At 36.0% G+C, this 12,384-nt stretch overlaps 1 protein-coding gene across 1 annotated transcript in view; it reads right to left on the bottom strand.

Moving 5' to 3' along the window:
* Window positions 1-12,384, bottom strand: part of LOC111144475 (Werner syndrome RecQ like helicase) — a 143,651-nt gene that overhangs the window by 17,723 nt on the left and 113,544 nt on the right. The window contains exons 30-34 of the mRNA XM_022498779.1: window positions 10,082-10,157; window positions 9,537-9,649; window positions 7,024-7,138; window positions 2,585-2,716; window positions 39-201 (exon numbers count right to left, since the gene is read on the bottom strand). Coding sequence (XP_022354487.1) covers window positions 39-201; window positions 2,585-2,716; window positions 7,024-7,138; window positions 9,537-9,649; window positions 10,082-10,157 — 599 coding nt within the window. The remainder of the gene's footprint in view (window positions 1-38; window positions 202-2,584; window positions 2,717-7,023; window positions 7,139-9,536; window positions 9,650-10,081; window positions 10,158-12,384) is intronic.

Below are 12,384 nucleotides of genomic sequence, written 5' to 3'. Positions count from 1 at the left end.
AAGTCATTAAGGCTGCAGACTAGGGTCAGAGCAATCACCTGAGTTGATGGGAGGGTTTCGGATAACATCAGCAATAATCTTCTGAACCTCTGGAGTCAGGCCTGCTCGTTCCATATCAAGTGGGCAGCCAGCTTTCACTGCTTGGGTTAAGTGCATCCCAACCGTTGTGACAGGCATAACCCTCTCCTTGGATACACTTATCTAGAGAAACAGGAGCAAAACCACCAGTGAGGTCTTAAAAGTTTGCAATGTACCATATGTAAATAAAATGTCCAAAACCTTCAGGTAGTCTATGTTCACTGATAAATAATGCACTGAACCTTCACTTAAAATTTTCGTTTTTACTATTTCTTTAAAACTACCCATGTTATAGATCTTTACACATGTTCTACCTTTTATACTTACTACAGTGAATAAAACAAAATCCTCCAGCTTTAGCTAAGAACTCAATCCTCATCCCTCTGTAATTATTCACTTCAAAAACCTATTAGTGGCAGAGACTAATCATTCTGTGTAAATCTAATAACTGCCACAGCCTTTTGAAAATATCATAAATTGTAATCCAATATTCTGTATAATTGAACACATGGTACTTTAGTTATGTGAATGTCCAAGAAGACAAATCCTAAACTGCTTAGTGATAGTGCAAGGCTCCAAATGCATTCTATAAAAGGTTCTTGAGAAAACTTTAATAGGGTGTTTTATATTGGCTCTATTCATAAAATAATGACCACAATTTATCAAGAGCTGTCGTTTTTTGCCTAGCATTAAACTTAACATGAATTGTTTTAAATTTAGGATAGTGTTACATATTTTATGTAGCTTTTTAAACATAAGTAGCTCCAAATCCATTTAAGATGTACATTTGATAAAACATTCTTTTAAACACTCAGAAAGTTTACGCAGCTCTAGATTATTTCATGATACCTTCTTTTAATGCACCTTGGAAGTCTGAATTTGGACTGTATTTATGTGAAGGCTGTACTTTCACAGAACGGAGCATTTAAAGCAGTATTTTCAGCCTTCAAAGGTAGGTTTTAAGTTACCTTCATTAAATGTCTACCTTTTTCTACTACACGGTCTGCACCATGTGTCCATAATATCAGGGTTATTTGATACCAGGCATCAAATTACCTAGAACTAATTGTATTATTGCTCCTGATTAATTAGTCCTTAGGCATGTTTAATTTTGTGGTTAACTGGCACAGACCCTCTCAGACCCCTGGGAGGAACAGATAATTATACCATGATATTACACAATAATATAAAAAAAATAGCAAAAGATATCAATGAAAATATACCACTACGTATTTTTAATCATGAATATATAATACAACACATGAAACCATGTATCAGGGCTGAGTATTAGAATGTACTTTATTCAGAAAATTTGGAGGCTACACCAAATCTTCTTAGTACTGTATTCAGTTATACTATATATATGGTCAAATTATGTATTTATAAGCATATTTAACACATACATGTAAGTTACTATTTAAATAAGAAACTGAACTTAAAATTTCTATTTATCATGCAATTCACTTCAAAAATAGTACAATGGAATTGTTCGGTTTCCTCTGTAATGGCTTTTGTACTTTTAATTTCAGGAATTTGTTTAATTAGAACATCTATTAAGTGATGAAGACAAGCTATAAACTGTTTTTCTTATTTATACTGGATTTTAACCAGAATAAGAAGTATAATATAGCCTAGTGAATACAGACACAGAGAACAGGAAAAGCAGGCACTGGACCATATAGCCTTTCCCTAATCAATTTAATGACAGAGAGGATAGGAATTCAAATTAGTTAAACCTAGCTGGAAGCCTAATTCTGTCCCTATTCCACTAAGTTATACTCTTCATTTTGTATATTTAAAGAAACCTCAACAGCCTTAAGGACTGAGGCCAGAACAGTGAAGAAACATTAAGTGTGGCCATTTTTCACAGTAATTAAGATTTTTTTCAAAGACCAATCAGGCATGGTTTAAAATAGAGAATAATAGTAGATGATCTAGAGTGAAAAGCAAGCTGTTTTTTAAAAACTTATTTCCAGCTTCTTGGACATCCTTCCAGAGACAGTTTACACATTTTTGTATACATACACAAAAATATGCTAATATATAAGCATGCATATATACACACACTTACATTTATGCTTTTCACACTGCTCTCCATCTTCCTTTTCCTTAATGTATCTTGGAGATTATTTCTTATCAGTACATATGCTAACAGTTTTTAAACTACTAACCCCAGTTTAAAAAAAAAAAAAAAAAACAGTCTTAAAATACAACTGCTCTAATATCCCTAAGCTGTAAATATGTTCAGCAGAACCTCTGATACAACCTCTACAAAGTAACCATGGTCAAAGTACACTTACTCTTTTTAATTAATTGACAAAGGTAGGTTTGGCAGAAAAAGAAAATGACATTCTAGTCTAAGATTAAATAGAAAATGAAACAATATAAAATACTGCAAGATTAGAAGAAATTTATCCCAAGTCACAATTTTACTATTTGAAAAGCTGATAAAAACACATGTTTAGATAAATTTGAAAATCTGTCAACTTGAAAGTAAAACACTAACCAAAGACATCTTCTTTTCTTGGAATAAGTAATACGTGATGGCCACAGGCTGTGAAAGGGAGCATTCTTCATTTTTTGCCACCACGCTGTTCCTTTGTTCTTCCTGAGGTTTTGTACTTGAAAAGAGGTCTGTCTACAAAATTTTAAATGTAACACAAATGATCGATAATAGTATCAATATAATGATAAAGTATCAGTATGATCATTAGGCATGAGGGAAAAAAAAACACACAAAACTTCAAAGGAATGGTCAAAAATCCCCTTTTAATGAAGAGCTGAAAAAGGTTTTCTTTTTGTTTTCTTTTTGTTTTTGTTTTTTTACATATTGGTCTAAAAAGGTAAAATAAGGATGGAGGGAATAAGTTTTTAAATAAAATATCTAAAATAGTAAACATGGTTATAAAGCGAGAAATTTCTAGTCTCCCCTTTAGCCAACAAAGAGGGAATAAAAAATGAACTATAATGTTAACCACTCTGACTCTAAATTAGTCCCTTAATCTCTGGAAGTGAATACTGAATGAATGAATAAACCAAATTAATATTCAAATTTGATACCATAGTCACAAATTCTGCTAACATTTTGTAAGTAAATACATTACCACTATATACATATAGTTTAAAAAGATACATACAAACTGTGGCTCTAAACTTGAAGCATTATGTAAATTCCTAAATATGGTTCCTTAGGAGACGTTTAAAAGAGAAAAAGCAGACAAAGGATTGAAAAATGAGATTAACAGAGCAATAGTGGATTTTTTTTTTTAAGATTTTATTTATTTATTTGACAGACAGAGATCACAAGTAGGCAGAGAAGCAGGCAGAGAGAGAGAGGAGGAAGCAGGCTCCTTGCTGAGAGAGAGCCCAATACGGGGCTCAATCCCAGGACCCTGGGATCACGACCTGAGCCCCACAACAGTGGAATTTTTTAAGAGCCTGAAAAAAAGGTAAAGACCAAGTGAGAGTTATGATAGAATTATATGATGTATGATTCGCATGGATTAAGAATAGTTTTCCCCATGCCAACTTTACTTTTCAAAACAAAAGCACCAATTTAAAATAATTAAATCCAACAGAGCTTGGCGTATTGTAACCCACAGCGGTCCATTTCTACCCTAAATAAATAAGTGAGTCTGTAGATTAGTTCAGATACCTGGGACAACGCAGTTTGGGGAACAGAGAAGCTAGACAATACCAAAAGTTGTTTCTAGGCACCTCTAGATTTTCAAGGAAGAATATTTTTTATTAAATGAAGTGTTTCTATCTGAGACCTTAACATTGTCAAATCTGGCCTTAAATTGCTAGGCATGCTTAATATCAGACCCCATTAGCCCGATTCCTCAGTCTGTCAGTATAGGCAATAGCTGGAGGCAACAATGGGATATCCCGATACCAAGGTCTTAGAAATGTGACCACTGTGAATTATACTGGCAAATCCATAAAGATTTTATTACTTATAGGACAAAATCATGATGTCATCTGTAAATGTGAGACTAAAGGGTTTAGGAACATTCAAAACACTAAGCAAAGTACTATGAGGGCAGTAATCTCAAGAAGGAAGGGCTATTCTAATTAAGCAAAAGTCTAATCAAATCATTCTCCATGTAGATAAAAGACTATATGAACAGAGAGTGATCAATGGAAACATAAGTAGGAAATCAGTGGAAACAAAAATAGGAAAGGCAGAAGGACCAAAGCAGGCAATACCTACCCAAGCACTGTTCAGATGACAAGACATCTTGGCTAACTAGATTTGAATGTAACAGTTTCTCTGGCAAGTAATGTAGGACAATGCCTAATCTGCCTTGATGTGACAGACTACTCTGACACTATCAGAATTCCCCTTGTGCTATTCCAGGCTTTCTAAGCGACTGTCAGATAAGCTGGCTTCCCATATACCTTCTTATTCAATAGGAGAGGAGAGGACGCTGGCTGGGTCAGGTGAAACTTCACAGTTACATTTCTCACGATAAATTAATGAATTTGCATTCCAATGTAACCACTTACATTCACATATGCACACATGTATACATAAAAACAAGCTCACAGAGAAGGATAATGCAAATCTACTCCCCAAAACACAACTATTCTGTGATGAGACATATCAGATTTTTAAAGGGGGATCCAAATGTGCGTGTCCAAAGCTTACAGGAGATTCTTAGAAGCGAAAACAACCTCTTAATACTGCCTTCCATATTTTTAATGCTTCCAACTTTTTATACCCACCCCTTATCTTTTGTCTTTCTTTTTTTGTTAAGCTTTATTTATCTATTTGAGATATAGTGTGTGTGTGAGCAGAGGAAGGGGCAAAAGGAGCGAGAGAGAGACAAGCAGACACCCTGTGAGTGCAGAACCCAAGACTCCAAGATCATGACCAGAGCCAAAATCTTAAGAGTCAGATGCTTAAATGACTGAGCCACCCAGGCATCCCTATCTTTTGTCTTTCTAATTAATCTATTGTTTCCTTAATATGGGGAAGGAAAGTATCCTTTCCATTGTGTAGTCAGGAAATGGAAACCTAAAGATGTTAAAGAACACATAGAGTCAGGCTCCCTTCTCAATGGGGAGTCTGCTTGTCCTTCTCCCTCTGTCCCTCCCCTCCTCAATCTCTCTAATAAATAAACTCTTTAAAAAGAAAAGGGGGGGTGGTGGTGCCTGGGTGGCTCAGTCAGTTAAGCATCTACCTTCAGCTCAGTTCATGATCTCAGCATCCTGGGATAGAGCCCCGTACCATTCCCCCAGCCCCCTGCTGAGCAGGAAGTCTGCTTCTCCTTCTCCCTCTGTTCCTCCCCCAGCTTCTGTCAAATAAATCTTTTAAAAAAGAACACATTCATCTTCAACAGGTAGACTATGGGAGAATTAAATTCCTAATTCCCTGATTCTGAGTCTAGTAATGCCTTACCTTCTATGTCGGAGTACACAAAGTTATTAGAGTCTGCATGTGGGGTTTAAAGAAAGAAACCCAAAGGATCCTTATAGAAATGGCCATTTATGGTGGAGCAAAGAGTAATAAAAGAATAGGAAGAAAATGCTACTAAGACTGAAGAGAAGAACATGTATTCTACTTAATATCAAAGGACAGCATGATTGGAAGGAGAGGGTAATTAGGGAATAAAATAAATAAAACAGAAAAGAAAGTGGCTGGGCTCCACGCCAAGTGATAGTAAAGATAACTTTGCAGCTTTAATTTCTATCTCCATCTGAAAGTAAAATAATTTATCAACCTAAAACACAGTACTTTTTCAAATTTAAAAGCAAAATCACTCAACAGAACAGAAAGACATGAGCAGCCTGGACAACTACTTAAGCATCATCTTAAAAATTAGGTAACATGTTTTTGTAGGTGATTTACTACAGGAGTAATCTGAATCGATTTTCTAAGTGTCCAGTGTGGAAATGAAAACACAGCTGACCCTTGAACAAGATAGTGTGAAATGGCCAGGTCCACTTAGATGCAGATTTTTTCAATAAATACAGTACAGCGCTAAAACGTATTTTCTCTTCCCTATGATTTTGTTTTGTTTCAAGTTTTTATTTAAATTCTAGTTACTTAACATATAGTGTAATATTGGTTTCAGGAGTAGAATTTAGTGATTCATCACTTACATACAACACCCAGTGCTCGTCACAAAAGTGCCCTCCGTAATACCCATCACCCATTTAACCCATCCCCTGCCCACCTTCCCTTCATCAACCCCTTATGATTTTTTTTTAAAGATTTATTTATTTATTTGAAAGAGAGAGAGAGAGAGTATGCACGAGCAGGGGAGAGAGGCAGAGTGAGAGGGAGAGAGAGATTCTCAAGCTGATTCCTGGCTGAGTGTAAAGCCCAACGCAGGGCTTGATCTCATGACCCTGAGATGATGACTGGAGTGGACACTTAACCAACTGACCCGCCCAGGCATTCCTCCCTTATGATTTTCTTAATAACTTTTTTTTCTCTACCTTACTTTATTATAAGAAAATAGTATTTGGGGCACCTGTGTGGTGCAGTCTTTTAAGCATCTGCCTTGGGCTCAGGTCATGATCTCAGGGTCCTGGGATTGGGCCCAGAGTCGGGCGGTCAGCTCAGTAGGAAGTTGGCTTCTCCTCTCTCTGCCCTTCCCCCATCCCTGCTTGTGCTCTCTGGCTCTCTCGCTCTCTCAAATAAATAAATAAAATCTTAAAAAAAAACAACAACAAAAGAATACAGTAAATAAGACATATAACATACAAAATATGTGTTAATCAACTGTATGTGTTCTCAGTAAGGCTTCTAGTTAAGTTTTGGGGGAGTCAAAAATTATACATGGATTTTTGATGGTGTGAGGGTCGGCACCCCTAACCTCCCACATTGTTCAAGGGTCAACTGTAAAGGGAGAAAATGTTGCTTTTGAAAGGTGTTTTTTAAATCATCAAAAAATGTTTATTCTCTCACAGTTCCTGCAAACCACAGTATTTTACCTGAGTGCTATTTATTTGACAGAAATCTTTGATGACTTCCAACAGAGGGGTCAACATATTAGCTTTGCCTTCAGACACACCATCGATCCTCTTCACATTTTCAAATGTAGTAGGTCTGTCATTTAAAAAAATTAAAAAGTCAAGAAACCACTAAAACATTATCACTCCAGCAACATAGCTGATGTTTAGCTTCATATTAATACTTAATAAACGTGTATTTTTCCATTAACCAAAAACAATGTGTAATATAAGTAATGATGTTTCTCTTCGCTTTCCATCATTTAAAGATTTATAATTTTAGCAGTTTTTGAACAAAAACACCACCACCATTATCACCACAAAAACACAGTACTAACTGGTAAACAGGCCATTAGCATGAAGAAACAGGCCAATGTTCTACTTTATTACTGATCTTATCACTATTACTATTTTTACAGATATTAAAAAAAACTATGAGGCTCTGAGGATAACCAAGAGGCTAAGAAATACAAAAGAAAATCTCATTCATTATATACAAACTATTTACCTGTAATAATAAACTTGCTAACTACTTTAGGCTTTTAACTCAGTATTTCTTATTGTGTCCAAAATCCAAGAGATTGTATGATGTCTACTTTCTAAAAATCTGCCGATCGAATTATTACTCATTTTCCTTTAAATTGTCTTCACTAAATATTAAAATGTGGTTTTTGAATATTTACTTTTAATAAAATAATTATTTTAAAATATAAGCACTATATTACTAAAATTTCTACACTAAAGTAATATCTTCTGGATGAAACTTAATGACAAAAACAATTTTTTAAAAGAAAGTATAAAAGATGAATATAATTGGGACACCTGGGTGACTCAGTTGGTTAGGCATCTGCCTTTGGCCCAGGTCATGATCCCAGGATCCAGGGATGGAGTCTCATATCAGGCTCCTTGCTCAGCAGGGAGCCTGCTTCTCCCTCTGTCTGGGGCTCCCCTGCTTGTGCTTGTGCGCTCTCTCTCACACAAAAAAAATAAATAAAATTTAAGGGGCGCCTGAGTGGCTCAGTGGATTAAAGCCTCTGCATTCTGCTCAGGTCATGATCTTAGGGTCCTGGGATCGAGCCCAGCATCGGGCTCTACGCTCAGATGGGAGCCTGCTTCCCTTCCTCTCTCTCTCTACCTGCCTCTCTGCCTACTTGTGATCTCTGTCAAATAAATAAAATCTTTAAAAAATAAATATATAAATAAATAAAATTTTTTTTAAAAAGGGTGAATACAATTATCAAACAAATGCTTTTTTTCTTTTAAAGATAGAAATTTTTTTAAAGATTTTATTTATTTGTTTATTTGTCAGAGAGAGAGAGAGAGCACAAGCAGGGGGAGCAGCAGGCAGAAGCTTAACCCACTGAGCCACTCGGGTGTCCTTCAAAAACTGTTCTTTGGAAATAATTTCTTCTAAATACTTATTGACCACCTCATCTTTATTAGGCATTGTGCCAGGTGCTTTGGAAGACACAAAATAATGAGGAAAACAGTGTCTTTATTCAAAGTTTAAAATCTGGAAGATACAAGCACGTATACCAATAATAACAAAAAATAAAGCCTTATGTGAGATGTGTCACAGAAGCATCTTCTAAATTTACATTTAAAAGTCCTTTATGAATTCAGGGGAAAGGAATTACTTTGCTGCTAAGAGCATGAAAGACTTCATGGAGAAAATCTTGAAGGATTTCCTAGCAGGAGTTTTGGGAAATCAAGGAAACAACAAGGCAGAAGCAACACTGTAAACAAATACATGGAATTTGAAAGGGGATCTTCAACATGTGGTTGGATAAACCACTCAAAATTCTGTGACATGGATGTAAAAGCATGTTTAAGTCCATAAATGGAGGGCTCTGAATTATAGGCTAAAGAAGTTAAGACAGTTAGGAACTAGTTAGGCAGAAGCAGGACATGAGAAGGAAAGACTGATTTGGTCTCATGTATCAGATGAAACAGAGACAGAGAGAGGAAGGAAAGAGTTACTAGTTAAGAGGCTTCTGCAACAGCCCAGGGGCAATGGTCTGAACTAACAGGGTGTGACAAAGAAGAGAGAGGACAGCATACACGGACGCATGAGGAACACTTTAATGAAAAAGTCTAACAACTATTTAAGTAGGACTAAGACGGGGATCCACGTTAGTTAGAGGAGTGAAAATAACACCAGGCATTTTAAACATATATTATTGAGAACATAAAAGTATGAACTGACAAAAAAAGAGAGAAGAGTTTTGGTAGTTGCACAAAATGCATGCACGGAGGGTTTGTGGATGAGTTAGATTTCATATACACTGAATGTGACGGCTGAAAACGGTTTTCATTCATGTTGAAACGTAAGACTACAGCTCAGTGGAGCAATGGTGGGCAGCATGGGAGACTGGGGAGTCACCTCACAGACAAGACAGCTGGACCCCAAGTCGTACTGTCACTAAACAATCTACATTACAAATCTATTATGTTAGGAGAAAATAAGTTAGAACACGTGCCGACAGACAGCTTACCTCATTTTGGCCATATCCAGTAGTATCTTATTTGTTGCCAGGATAGCTGGAGGGACATCCATTTTACTGGCTTGTTTCTGCCTGGTTTCCACCAGTTTGCCGTACAACACAGTCTGAACGAAGAGCAAAGAAACAACTGAACATTTGTTGTTGTTTTTTAATGTACTTAGAAAAATCCAGTCCTTTATTTTTAGAGCTTCGGCTATTACATTTTCCCTCAGGATGAAGAATTAACTATATCTCAGACTCAAGCTAAAGAACAACTTTTAAAATGCTGGCAACAGGGGTGCCTGGGTGGCTCAGTGGGTTAAGCCTCTGCCTTCGGCTCAGGTCATGATCTCAGGGTCTTGGGATCGAGCCCCGCATCGGGCTCTCTGCTCAGCAGGGAGCCTGCTTCCTCCTCTCTCTCTCTGCCTGCCTCTCTGCCTACCTGTGATCTCTGTCAAATAAATAAATAAAATCTAAAAAAAAAAAAAAATGCTGGCAACAAAATCTTAAGCATGCATATAATCCTTTCAAGCACTGCCTTTTCACAAAAGCCATACCTCAGTCTCCTGCTCTTGAGCTGAAATAATAGGTTCTGAGGACTTGTGAGGTTTTCCTGGTGAACGCACCATGATGCTAAAATATGTAAAAGAAAATAAATAGTAAAGGCGTTTCTTTCTCCATGTTCACTTTTTATTTCACCCCCAAAATGAGAATATTGTTGCAAGTCAACAGTAACATTTATCTTTCATAACACCAGTAAAATAATTGTGATTGATATGGCAGCCTAGATTTTAAGCAATTTCAATCAAATGCATTCATTATAATGGTAAAGTTAAAACTGTAATTTGAATTCATCAAAATGTAGTATACTCAAAAACAGCCTTTGCCCCATCCTCATCCTCAACCAAATTCTTTAAAATACTCCTTCCTTATCTATACTGAAGATAACTTTTTTTGTCCAAGAGAGATACAATCTATGATTCTTTACTGTGACATCACTAATTTTTGGTTGGTAAGGAGCATTAGCATGGGACTAATCAAACTGTTCACAATTTTCTTCAAAATCAAACAAAAATAAGCCAAAGGGGATTTGTCTTTTGACTCCACAAAACAAAGATAGAAAGCATGCAATTAGCAAACAACATGGAAGGAGCGAGGCAGCAAACTAGACAAAACCAATTTCTACAAAGAACATTTCCCATTGATAAATTAATTCTAAAGACAAAAAGATATAAAAATGAAATTGTATGGAATAGCCTATATAAAAGATGCCCAATTTAAATAAAGCCCTTTTTTGGTAAGGAAAGGGGGAACATGTTTGATATTTAACAAATGTTTATAGTAAGATTTTCACAATTATCAAATCCTATCGCTAAAATAAGCAGATTTAAACTAGAGGAAAAAAAACACCAGTTCAAAGAATTAGTAATATCAGGTTATTCAAGATAATTATAAATTTGTTTTAAATAATAAAATTATATTACCCTTTATAATAGTATTTATAAAAGTCTTTATACTAACGTACTGCTTGCAAAACGGTATTTTAGATTATTTCACAAATAAATTTAATTATCATATATACTGGCAAAATATGGGCAATATAGCCCTGAAGGAGAAATATACATGGAAAACAATAATAAATGTTTTGCCTATGAATACTATTACAAGTGCACAGAAGACAAGCCCAAAATAACTATAATGAATATCATGAAAAAGTGGAGATGTTGGGGGCACCTGGGTGACGCAGTTGGTTAAGTGTTCGATTCTTGGTTTTGGCTCAGGTTGTGATCTCAAGGTCATGGAATCGAGCCCTACATGGGGCTCTGCACTGAGCACAGAAATCTGCTAGCTTCTCTCTCCCTCTCCTCTGCCCCTCCCTGCCTCATGCTCTCTCTGTAATCAATGAATGAATCAATCAATCAATCTTTGGGGGGGGAATAAAAAGTGGAGATGTTCTACGCATGAAACAAGAAAAGACTATCATGTTAAAGAAGAAACAGAACAAGAAATAGTTCTTAGAAATTAAGATTTTAATAACTAAAATTAGAATCTTACTAGATGGAAAGGAATATAAAGTCAAGGAATCCAAGAGAGTACACACCAACAAAAAGAAATTGAAAATAAGGGGGAAAAATGAGTAATAAAAACACTAAAAACCAAGCCAAGAAAACAAAAAAGACAATTACTAACAACAAGGAAAATTAAAGTAGTCATGCCTTAGCCACAAAGACTGGCTTAGTAGTATATAATATTTGTCTAAGTATAATAATGTAAAAACAAATTGTTAATATGGCCACAACTTGAAATATAATTCTGTTTTGGTCAAGGGAGGAACTTAAGGAAGGGAAATGAGGGAAGGGCATATGGAAGATACGCCACAATCTACCATTATAGGTCAATAAAAAAACTTCTAAAACTGATAGGTCCAAAAATAGTAATCTAAGCATGTCACTTAGAAATATGGAGGCAGGGGAACCTGGGTGGCTCAGTTTGTTAGGCACCTGTCTCTTGATTTTGGCTCAGGTCATGATCTGAGGGTCATGAGGTCGAGCACCAGGAAAGGCTCCATGCTCAGCAGGAAGTCTGCTTGAGATTCTCTCTCCCTCTCTCCCTGCCCCTCCCCAACCTTTAAAAAATGGAGGCAAATATCTACAAGCCCAGCTGAAAGATTAGAGGATAACCACTTCTACAGAACAGAGCAAAGTGGATTTGGGAAGGATGTGAACTGGCTGGCTTTGTTATATGCCATTAAGTACCAATTGACTTTTAAAACCATGTACATGAATTATTTTAATGAAAATTCAAATGAACTTTAAAATAATAGTTATTGATATCTAAGCATCTTCCTCGCTCCTATACA

The sequence above is a fragment of the Enhydra lutris genome, unplaced genomic scaffold (genome assembly GCF_002288905.1).
Source record: "Enhydra lutris kenyoni isolate GAN:26980312 unplaced genomic scaffold, ASM228890v2 scaffoldscaffold11, whole genome shotgun sequence".
In the NCBI taxonomy this organism is placed as follows: Eukaryota; Metazoa; Chordata; class Mammalia; order Carnivora; family Mustelidae; genus Enhydra; species Enhydra lutris.
This window is presented reverse-complemented; position numbering and strand designations above follow the sequence as displayed.